Source organism: Cydia pomonella, chromosome 20 (genome assembly GCF_033807575.1).
Source record: "Cydia pomonella isolate Wapato2018A chromosome 20, ilCydPomo1, whole genome shotgun sequence".
Lineage (NCBI taxonomy): Eukaryota > Metazoa > Arthropoda > Insecta > Lepidoptera > Tortricidae > Cydia > Cydia pomonella.
In genome coordinates, this window is record NC_084722.1 from 4,591,806 (window position 1) to 4,616,929 (window position 25,124).

The following is a 25,124-nucleotide window of genomic DNA, read 5'->3' on the forward strand; positions in this document are numbered from 1 at the left end:
TTTCTGTAAGGTCGAGGTACTTCCCCAGTTGGGCTCCGCTCTAGATCTGGAATGACATCCGCTGCGCTGTGCCCTACCACACTAAGCGAGAAGACATTCACAATGCCCATACCTCTCTTACTACTACACTCTAGTACTACATAATATGGGGTTCAACCGCGCATCGGTCTCTATCCCGCGCCGCTCTAGAGAAGCGTCCCTCCTGTGTTACGCAGGATTCAGCTGCGTTGCTTGCTGCAGTGTTACAAAGTCGATATGCCGGTGAAGTAGGTACATCTTCACATGGCGACCCTGCACTGGTACCATGTACGCCTACGAGGTACCATGCTTGCTGTAATATCGCAGAGCTCCCGATAGGCTATTGAAGTAGGAGATGCTACTACTCCGGGTAACGCCGCTGGTTATAAATACATTCTTCTCACATAGCGACCGTTTCTCTTCGGGCCACATCAGTCGACTGCGCTATGAATTTATAATCGCTTTTCACTGCCAAAAGCGTCGCCTGTCCTTTGAGCTTTTTTGAAGAACCTTGTCATAATGCAAAGGAAACACTTCAATGTCAGTTCATCCCGCATCTTGCACGTTTTATAGAAAATGAAAATACTACTACTTTTTGTGACACAAATATTTTCGTTTGTAGGTGGCCGGAGCCGTGATAGCGGAAGGCGGCGGCGAGGCTGCCTTATGGCGCGTGGGCGCTCGCCTCCACACCGCACTAAAAGACGCCTGCAGCAGCGAGAGCGAGACGGCGCATCGTGCGGCATTGTGGCGTGCTACAGCGCTGCTAGTACATGCGCGACATCATGCGACGCAGGATGGTACGGCACGTGCGCTGTTGCATTCAGTGGGTGAGTAAAATCTACAGTAACTTAGAAACAGCTTAATAAAAAATGTAGTATAATGCATCAGTAGGAAATGATCGGTCGCAAGCTGACATTCTTTATATATGTCAGGTAGGATGTTAATTCCTGTGTTTATGGTCTCGAGCGTGACTTGCAAAAGCAAGTTTTGTTTCAAATCTCCATCAACAAGACACAAAGTAAATCTTACAACTTGCGATAAATATGGGTGTAGGATGACTTCAGCCGAGATTGAAGCAGCTTCACTTCACTTGTAATTCCCAACCAAGCCTGAGCGAAGGTCTCGTTTTATAATCTCCTCGTAAAGTGATGGCGTAATAAATGTGTATCAAAATCATTTGACCGAAACTTATTATCATATTTGTACTGCAGCATGGTCCCAAGTGGACATATTCACCGAAGACGCCGTGACGTCCGCCGTGGAGTGCTGGCAGTGGCTGACCACGGCGCGGCCGGAGCTGGAGCTGCGGCTGCTGCAGGAGATGTTCGCCGCGTGGCAGTGCACCGTGGATCGCCGCATGGGGCTCTTCTCGCCGCAAACTGAGGAGACCAGCCCGCTAGCCGCCTATGAGGGTATGCTATACTGTAGACTATTGAGATTCACCGAAGGCAGTGGAGTGACAGTGGCTGACCACGGCTATTGGACTGTTCTCCCCATAAACTGAGGAGATCAGCCCGCTGGCCGCTTACCGACGGTATGTTCATCGTCATATTAACCTCTGCCTACGACTACGGCTGTGACAACTCTGGATTTACATTCTCGTACCATTGGGCAGACGAGCCGCGAGCCGAGCAATGTGGCGAGAGTGTATCGATTAGCTCGACGAGCTTACGAGCTGTGGCCGACATGTGAAACGAGCCGGGAGTCGAGCCACGTGGTGAGAGTATAACAGAGAAGTACGGAATTTATAGTGAAGGAATCGCGGGACTACGATTCTGCAGTTTGCTTGCGTGTAATTTCTGCCTTTTCCATTTGACGGCAATAAATACGAACTCTTCGTCTCACCGCTAGTGAAATTCTTTGTAAACTTTTCAGAGCCTATTTGCAGAATGACTATAATAATATTTGCAACTTTATAACCTATTGATGTTTTGTCAAAGCCTAGCGTTCAAGCCTAGGATCTCCAAAACGGACGCCATTCGCCAATGTGTTTCTTTCGAGCTTGTTGTGCGAAATGTCATTTAGTATTTACCAGGGTCCATTTTGACAGGGTCCAAGCTAGAACCTCGACCACCATTCGTAGCGCCGCATGCAGTGTGGGTGCGCTACTTCTGCGAGCTGGCCGAGACCGCCAAGTACAATAGCTACGAGAAGGTCGAGATGCTCGCCAGCATGCTCCATAGGTTAGTATAATTCAGCAGAAGCGTGGTTAGCCACTCAAGGACATAGGTCCTAAAAGTAACTTTAAGAGTCGTCTAATTTTACGCTAAAAATTTAGACCTATGGGACTTAGGGAGTTAGTTGGCAAACCCTGGAATGCGCAAGAGACCCTAAGAGAAATCCCGGTTTTTGTACCTCGAGATTTAACGTACACGTACATGAATAATATTTAAGTAAAGATTATTTCCATTTATAATATTATCATCTCTAAAAAATAATGATATCAAACACTTTTCAGATCTTTGCCATTGGCCGTTGGAGATGTTCGGGACAATATAAACAGACACGTAGAAGCCGTTGGTGTCAGATTCAAGTAAGTTGTCAGTTTTAAAATCTCAATTTGAACTTCGTTATATAATATCTCGTTCGATAATGTCCCTGATTTTTGCGAACAACGTACGGCGTAAATTTGCGAGACAATTAGTTTCATCCGTCTCAAAGAATCAGGCCTGCCAGTGGAATAATAAAATAATTGATCTAGAAAGTAATTAGTAAGTCTATTGCGGCGACCGGTTTGGCCTAGTGGGTAGTGACCCTGCCTACGAAGCTGATGGTCCCGGGTTCAAATCCTGGTAAGGGCATGTATTCGTGTGATAAGCATGGATATTTGTTCCGGAGTCATGGGTGTTTTCTATGTATTTAAGTATTTATAAATATTTATATATTATATATATCGTTGTCTAAGTACCCTCAACACAAGCCTTATTGAGCTTACTGTGGGACTTAGTCAATTTGTGTAATAATGTCCTATAATATTTATTGCTTCACTGAGTCAATTTGTTAGAAGTCACTGTATATTTAAATAAAATGATTGAAAGGAAACTAACTCTAAACATCTGTTCTTTACAGACTATTATCCTGCGGCCTATCTCTCCTACAAGGCGACATCCTACCCCGTTCTCTCGCCCGAAACATCCTTAGAGAGCGTGTATATAGTGCTTGCTTAGATTACTTCTGCAGAGGCCTGCAGTGTCCCAGCAAAACGTCCTGTGCGTTGAGAGAGGACATCATATCGCTCATCAAGTTCTGGCAGCTGATGCACTCCGATAAGAAGTATTTGAAAAGCAGTGATATTGGTAAGTATTTCTCTTTTTAGGGTTCCATACCTCGAAAGGAAAAAACGGAACTCTTATAGGATAACTTTTTGTCGCTCCGTCTTTTTGTCGGTCAAGACCCTTTTTCTCAGGAACGCGTGGAGGTATCAAGCTGGAATTTATATTAAATACTCTGGTCTACTGTCCCTTGGAGCTGTGAAAAAATCAAACTTCTAAGCCAACGCAATCAAATGATACAGCCGTTTATGCCGCAAATTTTCGACACTCGCAAGGGAATCAAAACCTACAGGGTACTTCCCGTGAACTCAGAATCTTGAAATTTGGTACGAAGCTACGTAAATACTTATAGCACAGATAAAGGAAAACTTGCGAAAACCGTAAATTTTTGTACGGAACCCTCGGTGTGCGAGTCCGACTCGCACTTGGCTAGTTTTTTTTAGGGGTGTTATTTTACCCCGACTTTTAGCTTGGGATATTCTCAGAGAACGTGTATATAATGCGTGCTTAGATTACTTCTGTTGGAACCTGCAGTGTCCCAACAAAACGTCTGGTGCTGTCCCCAGTTGACGGTACCCCACTTGACGGTAAGTATCCACCAGTAAGATATCCTCATTTGTAAAATAAAATGCTGAATGACTAAAATCTAAAAAAAATCACATGGACCTTATACTCACCTAAAGAGTGCAATGGCTTATCCAATAAATGGGCCGATTCTGATTTTATTGTCGAATTTTTTTTTTCGTTACATTTGCATTTGGACTAAATACGGCTGGTTTGAAAAGTTCCTCATTCTTGTAAATACGAAATCAACACTTGCCCTGAAAAAAGTGTACATAGTTTTCATATTTCGGCCATAGGCCATTACGGTGAAATTGCGCTTACATTGTACAAAAGAGAATTTGAAATAGAGGTGGATTGTCAAAGAAAATTTTGTAGCCACAGTAAATGTACTGCCATCTTTCGACACATGATTAAAACTTTTAGAACGCTATTTGACTTTGATCCTTATTCTTTCAATGATATGTGTTAAATTTGTTAAATATCAATAAGTGGCGCTATCTAATAGTGCATAGGCCAAAGGTATGGCGGCATCGTTTCGAGCGATCCACCTCTATTTCAAATTCTCTTTGATTGTACAGAATAGGGAACTCTTATCTATCCACGAAATTTTATTGTAAACACACTAATAAATATTCGTCAAGAAAAAATAAAAATAGGTCCAAATAGTGATTTCTACTGTATTGTTTTAGGTGATTTCGACCAGCTGGGCCCTAGCAGTCAACAAAGTATCTACACGTCGAACTCCCCTACTGACGCGCGCTCGTCGGTCAACAGCAGCGACATCGGCAACCGGCAGACCACCGGCTGGATCAACACGGTAAACTGACTCTTAGTACCCCGTGTTAAGGTACTTTTTGACGTAATGGCTCGAGCAGATAACCATCGAGATGGTGGATATGTCGAGTTCTATAATTAAAGCCCCATTTAGACGGATCAGTAACTTGCATGCGATTTTCGTATTTGGTCGATCGATTTAATTCATTGTACTCTGTAGTTAGCGATGTATCGAATATTTATATGCAATGTATATATTCGATGCAAGTTCTTGATCTCTTAAATTAATAAGGTAAAGTAAGTTGGACCTTACTGCACTGTGTTAAAAGTTATTATTTGTCATATAATTTACTGTTCATAGTTTATTGGGTTTCTAAATTGCATGGAGTTTTTAGTATTAGTTAACACACAAGCACCGACAAATTTACTAATAACACCATTTTTTTAGATCTTCTTCACATACATGACTTGTAACTAAACTATACAATCAGGGTATTAAGTATGAATTGTTTTAGCAAATGAGCACCTTTGACTTTATTTTGCATTAAGTTCGCAAACGATTATTAAGCCAAATATTGAGTAATATGGATGTTTTCGGTATTTAAAATGAAATATTTCACACTATGCACGAAATAAAGCACCAGATAATTATTAGAAAAATATAATTAGTATGTATATTTGACACAATTTCAATTTAATAAATGGGATAGAACTCAAAAAGGTAGGTGATTTGATAGTAATATGGAGTTGATATTAATATGGATTAGCAAATCGTTTTGACAGTTCTATAAAACCGGCCAAGTGCGAGTCGGATTCGCGCACGAAGGGTTCCGTACCGTTACGCAAACAACGGCAAAAAAACACGTTTGTTATATGAGAACCTCACTTAAATATTTATTTTATGCTGGCAACAGAAATACATTAATATAAAATAATAATTTAGCCTATATACGTCCCACTGCTGGGCACAGGCCTCCTCTCATGTGCGAGAGGGCTCGGGCTATATAGGGAGCGTGCATGAACTGTAGGAGGCAGCACAGGAGCCGTCAGATTTTTGGCGCGAAGCGTAAATGTGATGTTTTTTGTTCCGATGTAGCCCACAAGATGGCAGAACCTACTATGCACAAGAAAACACGTGACGTGTACATGTGCATGTTTATGGTTCCGATTCAGGCCACAAGATGGCAGACCCTCTAACGCGCACGGTCCCTATTCCCCACGCTAGCCCAATGTGGATTGGGGACTTCACATACACCTTTGAATTTCTTCGCAGATGTATGCCGGTTTCCTCACGATGAAATACATTATCTGTGAAAAGACTGTCTAGCTATCACATATATCACATAGATACAGTCTGGTGACAGACAGACGGACAGTGGAGTCTTAGTAATAGGGTCCCGTTTTTACCCTTTGGGTACAGAACCCTAAAAAGAACTGATTTGACTAGTAGAAAATTGTCGTATAGTGTAATGTATCAAAGAGAATTTGAAATAGAGGAGGATTGTCAAAGAAAACTTTGTAGCTACAGTAAATTTACTGTCATCTTTCGACACATGATTAAAACTTTTAGGACGCAATTTGAATTTGATCCTTATTTTTTCACTGATATGTGTTAAAATTGTTAAATACCTATCATAAAGTGGCGTCATCTAATAGATGAAAGGCCAAAGGTATGGCGGCATTGTTTCGAGCGATGGCGCCGTGACCTTTAGCCGATAAGATGTAAGATACCCGGTACTATGGCGCCACTTTTTGATATATAACAAATTTAACACATCGGTGAAAGAATAAGGATCAGAAGTCAAATGGCGTTATAAAAGTTTTAATCGTGTGTCGAGAGATGGCAGTAAATTTACTGTGGCTACAAAATTCTCTTTGACATTCCACCTCTATTTCAAATTCTCTTTGGTAGTATTTTATTGTGTTGTAGTTTTTATGTTTAAACTGTTTATTTTTTTTATAACTAACTAGAGTCAAAAGACAGGCAGTATGCACTACTTGACGGTGAGTTATCTTCGATTTGGTATCGGTCACGCTTGAACAGACAACGCATATTCACGTATGCTTTATATGTATTTAAATATGTCCTATATTAATGTAACGGTTTAACGTTATGTATTTGTATTTCACGCCAGATACATCGAGTATATTATAGTAAATTATTTCTCTATTTTCTACCTGAACTCGAACATTGTAATACATAGACTTTATTATTATTGCGATAAAGTTAACGTCAAAATATTCTGTCATTATTTATAAGCTGAGGTGCAAGCAAGATGTAAAATAGAACTTATGCCAGTCCTGTTATTATTACGCTGTAGAAACCCTTTTTAATATCTGGTAAATTTAATGTCATTCGGTATTGTCATAAAGAAATAAGTAAGCGTAGAGTGCTCACTCCATACATCAGTTACCAAAACGCTTATTATTTCCGTAGTCGACATCTAGCGTCAAGTAGATTTATCAGTACTGCTACTCGACAGTAGATACGGGACGAACGAAAAGTCTAATGCTCAACCATTTTCAGCTAATATTATAACCGAATTAACCGAAACTCTATTTTCAACTCCTTCTGCTTGTAATATTAGTTGGGAATTGTTGAGCAATACACTTTTCGTCAGTCGCGACACTCGTGACATCTAGTGCCAATTAGCGGTACTGATAAATCCGCTAGTTTACACTAGATGCCGACTACGAGAATAAAAAGCGTTTCGGTAAGAGAACTGATGTATGGAGTGATCACTCTATGCTTACTTATTTCTCTAAGGTATTGCTTTATATGTAAATAAAATGCTTTATTCCAGCATTTTAACTCTTACGAAACAATAGGTAAATATATGACACATCCAGCCTTGTAGCATTTTCCGCTTGTAACCTGGTGAAAGATCCACTTTCTAGTAAACTGAAGCTATGCTAAGCTATCCTCAGATCAGTATATTTATGGTCGTCACCTTAGATTCGTGTTGGTACATTTTTTGTTAATAAATCAATTTATTATTTAAATACTGAATTCTGAGTTTCATCTAACCGAGTAACATCATTTTCATTATTATCTTGGCAATAACGAATTAACCATATCACTCACATTACCCTTAACGCTACACACTATTGCAAAATGAACCCAAACCCCTATGAAACAGCGTCCAATATCCCAGGTCCCGATGTCAACCACCACGCTCAGCAGCGGCGCCGGTAGCATCGCCGGCAAGCGGTCGAATAGAAGCGTGAAGCCGCCGGCCAAGTCTCAGGACACGTTCGTAAAGGATTACGTTAGGAAGAGGAATCTTATTCTGGAGCTTATGGTGAGTTGAGAACTTTTATCATGTCAAGCGGTCAAAATTCATTATTTCAAATGCAGTCAAAGTATACGAGTATGAATGTTGGTTTATTTGTAATATCAACAAATTTTGTTAATAAGAATCGTGCTTTCTTACTAGAAGAATAACCAGTTAATTTAGGGCCATTAGTATCGTTTGTTTTTACACTGTAAGTCACATTAAACCTTTAGGTACATTGTCGTTTAATTTCGTTCAACAGGCTGTAGAAATAGAGTTCCTGGTCACGTGGCACAACCCGCATGGACGTCCCGAGCAGGCCATCCCCGGCGAGGACAACATCGCCACGTGGCGCTCCAAGCCCAACACCGAGCGCACGTGGCGAGACTACGCCAAGCTGGCCTGGGACATCAGCCCCACGCTGGCCGTGTTCCTGCCGGAGAGGTGAGTACGAGCCATCTACTAACCATATAAATATAATTGTTTTTTCTACTATGAAATACCGATGAATAGTCGATCCACCCACTTTCTACATTCCTCGTCCGGGATGTTTCATTTTCAATTGTTTTAAATTCATTTATTATTTACTTTAGGTTTAATAACGAGGGTATCATCGCCGAAATGCGTCGCAAAGTGCAGGCCCAGCCGACCGCTGTTTGCCACATCCCCCAAGCCCTCAAATATCTGGTCACAACGGAGACTTTACTCAACGACGCGCATGAGGTATGCTTCACCTTTTTAGAGGTTATCTAATTATTACTCCATATAATAGCATTTTACGTTGACTCTTAATTAAGGTTAGTGACATACAAAATAATAATAATAAATCTAATAAGTACCTGGGCGACCGAGCTTTGCTCGGTTATAACTATTTATTGTAATATATGATATATATATAATAGGTGATAATCTTAACTACATTTTTTTACTAAATTAAACTTGTCTAAAACAATAAAAATTAAAAAAATATATATAAACTTGAACATATAAAAAAAAAACAAAAGTTAGTCACCGGGCGAGATTCGAACCCGTAACACTCGTTTAGCAGTCCGCGTCTTAACCCGCTGGACCAGACGGACAGTGGCGGGCAACACGAAATTAGCGACCATATTCTGCGTCGAAAAAAAACGCATGAAAACTCGAAAACACGCGTTTTCCCAAACATAAGACTAATCTAGATAGATTGTATACCCCCAAAAACCCCCATATACCAAATTTCAGCGAAATCCTTAGAGCCGTTTCCGAGATCACAGAAATATATATATATATATATATATATATATATATATATATATATATATATATATATATATATATGTATATATGTTATACCATTACCGCATAAAACCCAATTTCACGTGTTAGGTTAAATCGAAGTAATCAAACCACAGTTTTTCACTCAACTAACTATATTTGAAACACTTGTTTACACCTCGAAATCCAAGCACCGAATCCGCTCGGACTTGTTATCGGTTACCAGTTCAAAACTCGATCAACCCACCTTGTTTCAATAAAAGAGCACGAATAGGAACTGGCAACCAATCCCAAGTCAATAACATTACTTTATTTTCATTAGCAGTATTAACTATTGTACATGTATATTGTAATATAATATATAAATGAATATTGAATATGAGTATGTAGTATTTCTAAATTAGTATAACAATATTTATAATTAGGTACATTCATTATTTAATATGTTTATAAAGTATATATTTAAACCTTGGACAACATTTTAGTTCCATATTTTCACACTAGGGGAACCCACTCGAGTTTCATTTAGTCAAAATATGACTATTAATAAACATAAGCTTACAGATTCGTCCATCCTGACAAATCATGTCACGACCTCGTGTAAGTCCCCATGTGTGACAAAATGTTTCCAATCAATAATGCTTGCTTGATTTAGAAAACATGACCATCTCTTAATTAATTAACGGATTGTCTCATTTATCTGATTAATTATACAATATCTCATGAACTATTATTAACTTTCAATAGTGAATCCTCTCTTTCCCATGTATTTGCATTACATACAATTTAAGTAACCCTGTGTATTAATTTATTCTCCAATTCATTATACTACTATAAAAATCCTTTATTTTTATAATATCTTACTAGCCAAAAATTTTAAGACTTCCAAAAATTATTTATTAAGGTGGTTCGATTTTCATACAAAAAACAATCGCTATTTTTTAATTAATTACACAATATTATTACATAAATAGTTGCGCATCTATCTACTTTCGAATATTCATTTGCGCTAAATTAATAGAAAAACTTTGTTTCATACAGAAATCATGCAATAATCAACGTTATATTTTTATAAATTTTACTCATGTGTGTGTGACAAATGTCGTGTACAAATACATTGCGACGTTGCCACTCCATGCCTCGGGCGGCCATCGGCGCGACGTTGCGATGTTTGACGCGTTTTTAGCTGACTCTGTCTACACTGACACTCAGTGTGACCAGGCGTACGATAATTGTCGTACATGTACGATAATTTGGGCCCCGGTATGACGTAATGTTCCAAAGAGCATTATCGTACACTAAAGTACTATAATTTCAGCGCTTGTATGATGCCACCTTAAAGGTCTAGTAACTTGAAGCAAAATATGACACTTTCTGTCAGATATAGGCTAAAATTAGTATCTTTTGGGTGTTCGGCTCCTTGGTGTAAGTTTAAAGTTTAAAATATCACAATTTCCTGTGTACCGTTTGAGTCTATCCCAAAAATACACAAACATAAACAGATTTTTTGCGCAATTTAGACGAAAATTGTATTTTTTTTATTATTATTTCGAAATTTAAGCTTATTTTGCTAGACATTTTTAGGGGCTGCCTTTTTGATTGGCGTACGATATTTTTTCAACGGTACAATAATATTGACACTCAAATACGATAATTCTCTTCCGCTCACCTGGCAACACTGCTGAAATTTGACAGGACCTGGGGCCTACCGCGAAAACCGAAATTCGCATATTGCGGGGATCTTTCTCTTTTATTCTCACTAAGACGTAATTAGAGTGACAGAGAAAAATGCCCGAAATTGACGAATTTCGATTTTCCCGGTAGCCGCCCTGGTGCTTGAGGTACTTGATAGAAAACAACGCTGCCGCATGTTCTGAATTGTGATTTTATGTGTTTTTGGTTTGAAAATGATAGCAACGTCTAAATCAAGTTACAAAAATCATCGATATTCTGGTCCGCGAAAAACCAAGAAAAGTGTAACTGTAATTGGAGTCTACAAAAATGACCAATTCATAGAAAATATGACCTAGAAACTAGTTCACTTTTATAAAACTCAATTTTGCCCGAGATTGTACTTATAGTGTACTGTAGGCGAATACCTAAGGGAGCTAAGTGTATTGATCTTGAATAATTAGTTGGCTAATACATATATGACTCCAACATGATATGGACATTTACATCATAACTATTATACCTAGTTGGTTACTAAGTTCTGTTACTCGATTTCTTTCTTTCTTCCTAGCGTTGTCCCAGCATATTGCCACGGCTCAATGGAGCTTGGGGTCCGCTTTGACAACTAATCCCAAGATTTGGCGTAGGCACTAGTTTTTACGAAAGCCACTGCCATCTGACCTTCCAACCCAGAGGGTAAAACTAAGCCTTGTTGGGATTAGTCCAGTTTCCTCACGATGTTTTCCTTCACCGAAAAGCGACTGGTAAGTATCAAATGATATCTGTTCTGAAGTTCTGTTACTCGATTTGCAACCTCTTTATTTCCGTTAAAACAAATGCTACCGAAAAAATAAAAAATGACATAATGTGGTGGATTTGTGAGCTATAATTATATACCACACATAACGCTTATCTCGTCGTATCTATAATGAATTGGGGCCTAAAAGAGAATCGTATTCCAATTTTTTGAAACGCTTGTATTACTTTCTATATTAACTAAAAGTTGCCTTAAAATTCAGCTTTTATACTAAAAACGGCTTTAAATATGTTAAATTAACAAAATATATTTTGACTGATGCTTTCGCGCCCAAAACGCTCTTTGAAAATTGTGTGACGTCACAGTTTATGGTTTGACACATAACTACATACACACGTAGAAGATACGAACTGTCAACTGATATTTATCATTTGTTGTTAATCGCCTAATTGTCAACAGTGTCAATCCGAGAGTTGTGACGTCATCAGAATCTTCAATGACGTTACGAGTTTGGTCACGTGACGTGTGCCAAAAGATATTTTAAATTCAATATTTACAAAAATATGGTCATTACAGGTCCCCTAAAAGTAGTTTAACATGTTCTTATAATCCAAAAGAATTTATTGGGATACAATTATGCCCTAAGATTTGTAGATGGAAACAACCCTATTGCGATGCACAAATGTGGGCACCTGCCAAACATGATTTTGGGTGTGTCATACTCAGGGCTAACACAGATTCATTTCTGTGAAAAAGGTGTGAAAACCGGAAACTGGAAACCGTTCTCGAACCAATAGTGAAGCCCTTAAGACACACCCTATTTCAAAACCAGCCATGGATCTTTGAACAGGACTCAGCTCCTGCACATAAGGCAAGAACAAGTCAAGCCTGGTTTCGAAGGAACAAAATTGACTTTATTGCCCACGAAGACTGGCCGTCCTCCAGCCCGGACCTTAATCCCCTGGATTATGCCATATAGCAGGTTATTGAGGAGAAAGCCTGTGCTAAACCCCACACAAATCTTAACTCCCTCAAGCGGGCCATAGTTAAGACAGTGACGGAATTAGACATGACAATCGTGCGTGCCGCTATTGATGACTGGCCTCGTCGTTTGAGGGCCTGTGTCAAAGCCAGAGGAGGCGATTTTGAATGATATTGTCATATGTAATTCCTGATTTTGTGTACTTCATTTTAATATATACTTTATTAAACTTTCGTTGGTATATTTTATGTAGATAAAGATTATTGCAGTAACAGAATTGAATAACCAACTAGGTAGAAAACAATGCAATACATAAACACATAAATTGGATATGATGTGATCCGTTGAATGAAATTGACAATAAATAAAATAAATAAATAATTTTCTATCTCTAGGCATTGTGTGAAACTTCTAGTTGTGTCAAAATATCGGGAAATCAATAATATAAACAAACATGGTAAATATCTCATTTCTTTTTATAATGGTTATAAATAGAAGGCCATGCAATTTTGTAACTCACTGTAATTTAATTAAATGTATGGTATTTTTTTTTTTTTATTCTACTGTAAAATAGTACCTACTTTTTAGGGTTCCGTAGCCAAATGGCAAAAAACGGAACCCTTATAGATTCGTCATGTCCGTCTGTCTGTCCGATTCTGTCACAGCCACTTTTTCCGAAACTATAAAAGCTATACTGTTCAAACTTGGTAAGTAGATGTATTCTATGAACCGCATTATGATGTTTACACAAAAATAGAAAAAAAAAACAATAAACTTTGGGGGTTCCCCATACTTAGAACTGAAACTCAAAAAATCTTTTTTCATCAAACCCATACGTGTGGGGTATCTATGGATAGGTCTTTAAAAATGATATTGAGGTTTCTAATATCATTTTTTGCTAAACTGAATAGTTTGCGCGAGAGACACTTCCAAAGTGGTAAAAAGTGTGTCCCCCCCCCCCGTAACTTCTAAAATAACAGAATGAAAAATCTAAAAAAAAAATATGATATACATTGCCATGCAAACTTCCACCGAAAATTGGTTCGAACGAGATCTAGTAAGTAGTTTTTTTTTAATACGTTATAAAATTAAAAAAAAATTTTTTTTCATCAAACCCATACGTGTGGGGTATCTAGGGATAGGTCTTCAAAAATGATATTTAGGTTTCTAATATCATTTTTTTCTAAACTGAATAGTTTGCGCGAGAGACACTTCCAAAGTGAAAAAATGTGTGTCCCCCCCCTGTAACTTCTAAAATAACAGAATGAAAAATCTAAAAAAAATATATGATATACATTACCATGCAAACTTCCAACGAAAATTGGTTTGAACCAGATGTAGTAAGTAGTTTTTTTTAATACGTCATAAATGGTACGGAACCCTTCATGGGCGAGTCCGACTCGCACTTGGCCACTTTTTTAAAGGCTGGGCAGTAAGTGATTGCTTTAATTTTAGAACAAAACAGCGTTTTTTTTTGAAAAAAATACCGGAAAATCTGACTTACAAATTTGGACTTTCTTAGGTTCATTCTACTTAGAATCTTCTCCACCCTAGCATTAAAAAAAGATATCCTAAAATATCCATAGCATTACGTCACATTTTAGTGTGAAAGAAATTTCAGTGTAAAACTAAAATTTCAATACAAATTTTCGGGTTTTTTTAGCACGAGGATTGATTATGCTAGTGATTCTGAGTTGGAAGAACCCAAAAATATCATGATGTGTGAGAATCAGATTTTTAATATTTTTATGGAAAACGCTCATATTTCTCATAAAATAATTTATTAATAATAGGTACTTGATAATACTGATAACAAAAATAAATTAATGAGTCTCGAACCCACATCCTCTTGCATGTATTTCCACGTACATACCGCAACGCTATTGAAGCCTACTTACGCTGTGCCAAATTGTCTACTACAAGGATCCCAGTAAGACTGTTTCAATGTGTGAGTGATACTTAGAAATAGAGTCAAGAAACATTCTGTCGACATTAAGGGGTAGTTTTTGTACAATGAAGTGTTCAATGTTTGTTGTAATAGTTCAATATTTATTTAAAGAGTGCGCTAAACATAATTTACAGTATAGAAATACCAAGACTACTCCACAAAAAAATTAAAACTCAAAATTTGCAATTGTGGCGCCATCTAGTGAGGTTTAAGCTTTGGGTAACCTAGTCGAACCACCTTAATAACATATTAAATATATACCTTGATAACATATACCATCAATTACTCCAATATCTCATCACATAATATTTAACCACACCTTCCAAAAATAACATTTAATCATTCCTTTGAAAAACAATTAACATCCTTCCATCATTTCTCTGAAATAAAAAAAAGTTAACATCCTTCCATTATCTCTCTGAAAAAAAAGATTAACATCCTTCCATTATCTCTCTGAAAAAAAAAAAGATTAACATCCTTCCAATAACCATTTTAAATTATATTTAATCATCCTTCTATCCGTGACACTATTTTTGTGGCTTTTATCTCATTTTACAGCTGTTTATTATTAGTATTTTTTTTTTCTCTTGGATCATGATTCCTAAATTCCGCCTACCTCTAATATATCATCCGTTATATCCATGGCTGTGTTACTACTGTTACTAACATCATCCTCTTCCATTTCTTCTGAGCTCGTGTCATCTTCTGACCTTTTGAAATGTAACCACGGGTGTATCTTTTCTACTGGATATACACCCTCAATATCTCAAAAGGCAGCTTGAAAAAAGTTACAAAGCGCTGAAAAATACCAAAAAATGGATTCCTTGCCTCAATGAAAACTCTACCAACAAAAAGACTTTCTCAAGATCAAAAATAATAGAGACTGCCACATCGTTTTATAAAAACCTCTACTCATCGCAAGATAACAACCAAGAGGAAAATGAACCCATCATCCATGACTCGACAACTTTAGACAGATTCTCTGATTCTGAAATTATGAAAAAAATAGATAGGCTAAAATATGACAAAAGTCATGGACCGGACGGTATTCCGAACGGTAGTAGGCAAGTTTCTGCTAGCCCCTCACTTAACAAACTTGTTTAACAAAATCCTAAATGATAGAAAAATACCCACCGACTGGGCAAAGTCAGATATAATATTGTTGTACAAAAAGGGAGATCCAGCTAACATAAATAATTACAGACCTATCAGCTTGCAACCGAATATGTATAAATTATTTGCCTCTTGTCTCGAAGAACGCCTAGCAAAATACACTGAAAAACACCAACCACCAGAACAAGCTGGCTTTAGAAAAAGCTTTTCAACAACGGATCACATCCATACGCTAGAGCAAATCATAGAGAAATATGAAGAACACCAAAGTCCGCTCTACTTAGCTTTTATCGACTATGCGAAAGCGTTCGATTCCATATCTCACAAAAGCATGTGGACAGCTTTATATGAATGTGGCGTACCGTGTGAGACTATAGAGCTTATAAAAGATATTTATAACAAAAGTGTATCTTATGTAAAAATGGAAACTAAAGGCTCTGAAATCAAAATCTGCAGAGGAGTCAGGCAGGGAGATCCGCTCTCGCCTAGAATTTTCATTACTGTTCTTGAAAGTATTATGAAAAAACTTGACTGGAAACAGAGAGGTTTAAACATAAAAGGTGTTTGTCTGAGCAATTTGAGATTCGCCGACGATATCGTTCTCTTCTCAGAAACAGCAGTACAACTGGAAAAAATGGTTTGCGAACTTCTCAAAGTCAGCCAAGAAATAGGATTAGAGTTAAATGCCAAGAAGACTAAAATCATGACTAACTCTATAAAAATACCCATCAACGTCAACACTACTCAACTGGAATATGTACAAGATTACATTTATTTGGGTAAACAAATAGCATTTACTAAATCCAGACACTACGACGAAATAAACAGGCGAATTAATATTACATGGAGTAAATTCTGGAGTTATAAAGAAGTGTTGAAATCAAACCTTCCTATAAAACTTAAGAAAAAAGTACTAGACACCTGTATACTTCCATGTCTGTCATATGGCAGCCAAACCTGGATTTTCAACAATAACATAAACAATAAGTTACAAGTATGCCAACGAGCTATGGAACGGAGTATCCTAAATATTAAAAGAAGAGACAGGAAACGAAACGCGGACATCAGAAAAACAACCAATATAATAGACGCTTTGGAACACTGCAAACAACAGAAATGGAGATGGGCTGGTCATGTAGCACGCATGAGCAAACAGAAATGGACATATACAGGGTGATTCATGAGACGTGAGCTGGACTAAGCCTACACAATCAGTAAATGTTAATGAATCGTTCACCATCATATTTAAGTAAAACAATCACGCTTTTTATCTGTTATTTAACTTTTTCTTAAGGACAAATTTGATTATCTACAATCATGGACACCCTACAACACTTAATTAACAAAGATAAAACCTCTTTAACCGTTATGACAGCACTTTGATTATGAAGAAAATAAAATGTCACACTTGAGTGAGATACGATTTTATAAAAGTAACCAGACTCCGATGGCATTCAATTTGTCACTTATTATGGATAAAACAAAGAGGGTGACCATAAATATCGTAAATAAAATAAAACTTTTTTTTTTTAGCAGTAAAAATTAAATTAACGTTAATCTCACAAATACTGGTACGAAACAGTTGCTGATAATTTACCGAATATGCAGACTTGAGCCTGCTCACGTCTCCTGAATCATCCTGTATAGTGACTACTTGGCCAGGACCACAACATAAACGAAAAAGAGCAAGACCAAGACAGAGATGGACAGATGAAATAAATAGAGTAGCTGGCAGAGACTGGATGTCCAAAGCTAATGATAGAGTAGTATGGAATAAGATGGAGGAGGCCTTCACTCGAAGAGAGGTCCTTAAGTCATAAATAATTTAATTGAACTGCATGACATACATTGAAAATAAAAAAATAAAAAAAAATAAATAAATAAACGTTTATTCACATTTCATGCCTTATAAATATTTACAATATACTTCTGCCAAACCACAGAGTGGTTTGTTGGCAGACGAAGCTCCTATAATATGCAAGCATGTAGTCTATATGTTACTTATATTTTTATCTATTTAACCTCTTACCGCATGCGCAGCCCTATATGGCAATTATAATATTCAATTCTATTGATAGCTATTAAAGTTTATTTTTAAACAGATATAATACTTTTGTTTACGACATGAAGTAAGGGGTTAACGCTACAATCTGATCATACAGTATAAAAATGCAGTGCATGTATACAATTTATAGCGGTTGTATTTTACCTTTTATTTTATTTAATAGATTGTTGCTAAGTTTCTTTTTAAATGTTCGTTTTGTTATCCTTTTGGTCTTCAAATCCGATGGTAACTCGTTATAGATCATAGGGACTAAATATTTTCTACATCTCTGGCCAAAATAATTAGTAAAACTAGGTACTAGCAATTTATTATTATCTCTGTTTCTTATTAACCTTTGATTGACAATAGGTATTTTAAACTCATCATTATACATTTGTTCCATAGCTAAGAATAACGTGACTTTTTCATGAACTGTTAAAATTTTACATTCTAAGAAGAGTTGTTCATAGGTAGTACTTTTACATTTAAATTTAGTTTTTTTGTCAACCATTAATTTCATGAATCTAATCTGCAATGCCTTTATCTTATCTAGATACGTTTTAAATGTACGACCGTAGCTTGACAGCCCATACGACAATAGTGAATCCACTAGAGCATAGTACACTGCATACATAGTGGCCCTATTTAAAACAAAGTGGCCCTATTTAATAAAATAACAAAATGTATAATTACTTATTTCAAATCGTAATCGTATTTAATAGTAAAATTTAATGATTGATTTAATTAATTAAGATGAAATTAGAAAAAAAATTATATAATTTACTGTTAATATGAATTGTGAAATTGCCAATCTAAATTATTTTGCATGTGAAATGATTTACGAATTGTTATGCACTGAAATGTATTCTAATTTATTAAGGAATAAATGAGGCTATAATAATAATAATAATAATACACCCCTGTAGATAGCCTTCCCTTTACGCCTTGTAATCTGAGTATCTTCTACTGAATATCTGTCGTTACACATTACCCCAACAATTTTGTACGGACCTAAACATTTTGATATTAGCTTCTTACTCTTTCCCGGGGCGAAAACATTCAGAGTCAGTGTGACCGATCAACGAGCATTTATTGCATTTTTTTATAGGCTTAGGACACTTTGACAAGGGGTGCCCATCTTCTCTGCAATTATAGCAACGTATATTAGTACGAGTATTATCCTTACTTGTACTTCCTACAGTAGTATTAGGCTTGATCTCCCGAGTCTTTTTATTTGAATGATTAAAGTATCTAACGGGCCCTGTTTTTGCATTACGTAAATATGCCAAAAGCTTATCCGTATCTGTGAACTGTGCTGCCTCTGCTCCAAGACGCACCGACCTATCGTCTATGCCATATACATTCAACCGCCCTTTTCCCTACTATGTCACAACGATTTAATAAGGCAACTTTTTCGTAGTAATATTCTTCGAGTGACTCTCCAAACTTAGCCTGCTTAGCCAACATGTCTGTTAACATTTGTCCATAATTTTCTTCTGAAGGAAAGGCAGATTTAAGTTTGGCTTGCCACTCGGACCATGAATATAACAAAGTTGGTAGACCCTCGTACCATTTTTTTTGCGACGCCCACCAACTTTGGTAAGGCATAATGTATTATTTGACGTTCTGACCATTCATACAACTGGGCACATTCATTAACCTTTGTTAACCAGTTTCTAATAGTTTGGTTTTTTAATGAAGGACCAAATTCTGGCACTACGTTAACGTTTGAAAAAGTTTCCTTATTACCCCTACGAGAGGATCCAAGGTTGTCTAACAGCTTTGTAAATTGAGACAAAAACTCACGTGATGTGTCCTCGGTAGTTGAAGATTGCTGTTGTCGAGGGGACTCCCTGAATCCGCTTCGTCGTCGCGATGGTTCTCTGGATCGGTCATGGCGTCGTAGTGGTTCCCTGGATCTACTGCGACGCCGTGGTTCCCGTTGATCGGCGTTGTTTCCGCTTCCTCGTTCATTAGCAAAGGCACGGCTCCGACTTCGAGTACGACTCCGGCGTAAATGGGAGCGTGACCTCGTTGATGGTGAACGTTGGCGCCGTACCCTCCGTGGTGAAGGACTCCGCAGCACTCGTCTTCGTGGAGTCCGTTGTCTGCTACGCCCGCGACCACCGTCGAGACTTGAGTTTTCATCGGCTGCTTCAGCTTGGGCCTCAGCCGGCAGTGCCTGATCGTCGTCATTCATTTGTAACTGTAACCAAAATACGCGAGGACATGATATGTTCATAACAATCTATATTTTACTTTATTTTACATTTTACTTTACATTTTATTTTATTTTACATTTTACTTTACTTTACATCTGACTATACTTTACATCTGACTCTACTTTACATCTGACTCTACTTTACATCTGACTCTACTTTACATCTGACTCTACTTTTCATCTGACTCTACTCTACATCTGACTCTACTTTACATCTGACTCTACTTTATATCTGACTCTACTTTACATCTGACTCTACTTTACATCAGACTCTACTTTACATCAGACTACTTTACATCAGACTCTACTTTACATCAGACTCTACTTTACATCAGACTCTACTTTACATCTGACTCTACTTTACATCTGACTCTACTTTACATCTGACTCTACTTTACATCTGACTCTACTTTACATCTGACTCTACTTTACATCTGACTCTACTTTACATCTGACTCTACTTTACATTTGACCCTGTTTTACATTTGACCCTGCTTTACATTTGACCCTACTTTAGATTTGAACCTACTTTACATTTGACTACTTTGCTTTGCTTTACTGAAAACACTTCTTATGTTAACATTATCAATAATTAGAGAAAACAAAATGAAGCGCTAAACTCATGTTACAATAACATAATAATAATAGTAAAGTAAATTAAGTAATCTGGTCTGAATTATATCTTAAAATATACACTAATACGAGGCACAAGTCTATATTGACTTTCAAATAATCAGTTATTACTCATCACTTCCTTGTAACTGTAATTTTTTTTTTTTTTTTTACAGTGGAATTGACAGATTTAATTACAATAAATATTCAAATTAATAATGTAATCACCACCCCCCATAAGCAGTAGCGGTAATTAATTGTTAATAGAAATCGAACGAAATTACTAACTTAAAACTTTTAAAACAAGATTAATATGGAACGTTGCTAGCCGCGTATATATGGCAAGAAAATGTACCTAAAAGTCCAGATTTACTCTCACGCGCTGCGTCGCGTTGCATGTGGTAAAACTGCAGGCGCTTATGTTTGTGGCCTATTTCCAACAGTATTAATTGTAAAGTAAAACATTCTAATATATTGAAATAAAAGTAACACGTACCGTTAAATTGATCCCACTTCTGAATATGTTATACCATTACCGCATAAAACCCAATTTCACGTGTTAGGTTAAATCGAAGTAATCAAACCACAGTTTTTCACTCAACTAACTATATTTGAAACACTTGTTTACACCTCGAAATCCAAGCACCGAATCCGCTCGGACTTGTTATCGGTTACCAGTTCAAAACTCGATCAACCCACCTTGTTTCAATAAAAGAGCACGAATAGGAACTGGCAACCAATCCCAAGTCAATAACATTACTTTATTTTCATTAGCAGTATTAACTATTGTACATGTATATTGTAATATAATATATAAATGAATATTGAATATGAGTATGTAGTATTTCTAAATTAGTAAAACAATATTTATTATTATTATTATTCCCTTTATTTATTTTTGGTCTTAGGCTAGGTCATTTATAATATGAATATAAAAGTAAAATATAAAAACACTTACAAAACAATACAAAATATATATAAACACATTATAAAAAACCTAACCTAGGGTGCCGCCAGCAGCGGGGCAGGGCCCAAGCTGCCGGTGGTCAGGGCCGCAGAGAGAGGAACCGACGGACTATCCGCGCCGTGTCCAAGATCACCGCCTTCTGCATCTGACCCTTGATCCAACCACCTAGCGAGAGTCTCTCAAGGTGTTGGTCGAGACTTTTCGCTATGAGACCGTTCGCTGAAACGACTATCGGGACAATGATCGTCGAATCAACATCCCACATGGCGGTTATCTCGTGAGCCAAGTCTAGGTACTTACTGGACTTGTCCTTCTCGGCTTTCACGAGATTCTCATCATGGGGGATGGTGATGTCGACGAGCACGGCCCGGCGTTGCGATCGATCTATTATCACGATGTCAGGCTTATTGGCTACAATAGTCCTGTCAGTAATAATAGATCGATCCCAATAGAGCGTGGCACGACTATTTTCGAGAACTGGCGCAGGTGAGTACTTGTAGTACGGTACTTCGCGGTCCACAAGGCCGTATAGAAGAGCAAGTTGCTGGTGAATAATCCTGGCTACGAGATTATGTCTGTGCAAGTACTCGCCGTTAGCAAGATGAGAACAACCGGAAATGATATGCCTGAGTGACTCTCCGGGACGGCGGCATGCCCGACAAATGTCGACCGTACCGTCCTTCAGGATATATTTCCGATAGTTGTTCGTCATCATAACTTCGTCCGCAATTGCACAGGCAAAACCCTCGGTTTCTCCGAAGAGGTCCCCGAATCGTAACCAGTTCACCGACGCGAGCAGGTCTACGTCGGGTCCCGTGAGGGCCTTGTAGAACCGCCCGTGTAGCACCTTACTCTCCCATGCCGCCTTGCGATCCGCAGTACTTAGTACCACAGGTTTGCGCCAGTTCTCGTTTGCCAAGGAGAGCGGCGTGAGGTTCCTGTCTACTGCCACCACATCCCGATGCATCCCACACTCGTTGTTAAGGAAATAATTCCTGAGATTGCACACCTCGCGGTTGTGGAGATCTTTGGCGTTTAGGAAGCCTCGACCTCCACACTTCCGTGGGATGTACAATCTCATAACTGACGAGCGTGGGTGCAGCATACGATGTGTGGTGAGCATTAGTCGGACCCTCCGATCCAGGGCGTCCAGCTCGGTCTGAGTCCATCTTAGTATGCCAAAGGAGTATATGAGTAGGGGCATTACCCAGGCGTTGAAGGCGCGCACTTTGTTGCCTCCTGACAAAAGACTGTTAAGGACTTTTGTGAGCCGACTGAAAAAGCGCTCCTTCACCGACTGTCTAATACCCTCGTCCTCAATACCCAACGACTGTGCCATACCAAGGTATTTGTAGGTTTCTGATTCAGAGATAGATCTGAAAGACATTGTCTCAGAAAGTTGTAAATTTGTTGAATTTACAACCTTCCCCCGCTGTACATGCATAACCGCACATTTATCGACACCAAACTCCATGTTGATGGCACTACTGAAATCTTCGGTGGTTTTCAGTAGCTCCAACAAGTCTTGGCTATTTGGTGCAAATAATTTAAGGTCATCCATGTACAGAAGGTGAGAAATGACTTCACCCTCTCTCCGAAGCCGGCAACCTAATCCCGAATCCTTCAGCAGGGTGCTGAGGGGATTCAGAGCTAGGCAGAACCACAGGGGACTCAGACTATCACCCTGGAATATTCCTCGCTCAATCCTTATAAAATCCTGCGGGCCAGGGCGGTCATCCCCACCTCCTGGTTGACGAAGGACTGTGGTCCACTGCCTCATACATGCGCTTAGGAAGGCTCTTAAAGCTGTATCAACTTTATACAGCTCTAAGACCCTCCCCAGCCATGAGTGAGGCACCGAATCATAGGCCTTCTTGTAGTCAATCCAAGCGGCAGAGAGGGCCCCCCTATTCCGTCGGATTTGTTGGCAAATGGTCATGTCTATGAGGAGGAGCTCTTTAGTACCACGGGACCCAACCCTACATCCATTTTGAGCGGAGGCCAAAATGTTGTTAGCGACAATGTGCGCGTTTATTTTTGATCTCAAAATGGATGTAAGGAGCTTGTACAGTGTAGGCAAGCACGTGATGGGTCTGTAGTTCTTTGCTTCCGTGGTACTACCGGACTTATAGAGCAGGAAGGTGACACCAGTTGTTAAGGAAGGTGGGAGAGAACCAAGCTCGAGGGCTTGTTGAAATTGTGCTGCCAAGCGTGAGTGCGAGCATCGGAACCATTTTAGCCAGAAGTTGTGCAATCCATCCGGCCCAGGACTTTTCCAGTTCTGGGCCGTGCGGATGGCACAACTTACGTCATCGGGGCTGATGGTGATTGCCCCCATAGGTTCGATGGTCTCGCACTCACGCTCGACAACACTCATCCAACCACCCTCGGTGTGCTCGACAGGCACTGACCAGATGCTACGCCAGAAATCAGTCATGGCAGTAGCATCCGGCGACCGCGTGTCGGACGCACGAAGGTTGGTTTCCTCCCACTTTCGGTTTACCTTCCTTTGATCACTCTGAAAAAGACGATTCTGCTGGAATCGATCCACACGCTTTCTGTAGCGGCGAATACGGTTAGCCCATGCATAGACTTTCTGCTTCAGAAAGTCGATGCGCTCCGTGACATTGGCCATGTAGTCGCGGGGTCTGATATCCGTCCCCGCAAACGCCTGGTTCACAAAGCGCATTACTCGGGGGCGGTGGTTGCCCCCCCTGAAGCAGGTCAGCTTTGCAATGAGAGTCCTAAACGAGCTGATACGTCGCTCGATCCGTGCTTGCCATGCAGGGACACCTCCGGCGGTCCTAGGTGCACGTTCAGCGTCCGGGAACTTGACTCGAGCAACACGGCACGCCGCGATGGCTCCGCAGTACATGATCGAGTGTGTATCATCTAAATCTTTGCTAGTCCGTAAATGTGGCTCTAGTAAAGCGTTTAGGGCTCCCACTAGCGCTAGATTGCGTCTATTCATAGGCAGACGTGGTAATCGTGGCCTAGAATTGGTTGTGGTGCGATACTGCATAATCGCCTCTTCCAAAGTCCTCCTCAATTGCTCATTGGCAGATGTACTCACGCTCTGACTCGCAAAGTCCCCCGCGTCGGTACTGAAATCTACCCGCGGCGCCCCCGGTGCCAGGTCGGGTGCAGGCACCGGATCCGGCGACGTGGCGGGCAGATCTCGCACAGAGGCGGAGTCCACGCGAGCAGAGAGAGCCTCCAGGCGAAGCCGATCAAGTGTCGCGTCATCCAACCGCTTTAGCCGCTGAATGACGCGTACCTGATCCGATAATCGCTGCTCCGATACGGTGATGGTAGGTTCAAGAGCCTGAAACAGAGGCAGTATTCTTGAGCGATACGCGGATAGCTGTGTTCCCCCCTCTGTAGCCCCATAGTAGGCGCGCATGACGTTCTCATTCATGGATTGAGACCATCGCATGCGACGCACTACACCACCGGCAGCGGGAGCCGTGGGCGGGGCAGGATGTCCCGCAGGCCCCAAGCGTGCCGGCAGCGGTGGCCGCCCTCGTCGCGCAGGTGGTCGTGGCGGCGGCGGCGGCGGCCCGCACTCGTCGCTCGACTCGCTGGTGTCGGGTGCGGTAGCGAATTCATCGCCCGACGACGATTGCAAGGAGACGGACGAGGCAGGCGA

At 39.4% G+C, this 25,124-nt stretch overlaps 1 protein-coding gene across 1 annotated transcript in view; it reads left to right on the plus strand.

Moving 5' to 3' along the window:
* Positions 1 to 25,124, plus strand: part of LOC133529071 (phosphatidylinositol 4-kinase alpha) — a 70,150-nt gene that overhangs the window by 31,204 nt on the left and 13,822 nt on the right. Inside the window, exons 20-28 of the mRNA XM_061866689.1 lie at positions 641 to 848; positions 1,233 to 1,433; positions 2,072 to 2,204; positions 2,480 to 2,554; positions 3,091 to 3,317; positions 4,547 to 4,674; positions 7,787 to 7,933; positions 8,169 to 8,350; positions 8,500 to 8,629. Coding sequence (XP_061722673.1) covers positions 641 to 848; positions 1,233 to 1,433; positions 2,072 to 2,204; positions 2,480 to 2,554; positions 3,091 to 3,317; positions 4,547 to 4,674; positions 7,787 to 7,933; positions 8,169 to 8,350; positions 8,500 to 8,629 — 1,431 coding nt within the window. The remainder of the gene's footprint in view (positions 1 to 640; positions 849 to 1,232; positions 1,434 to 2,071; positions 2,205 to 2,479; positions 2,555 to 3,090; positions 3,318 to 4,546; positions 4,675 to 7,786; positions 7,934 to 8,168; positions 8,351 to 8,499; positions 8,630 to 25,124) is intronic.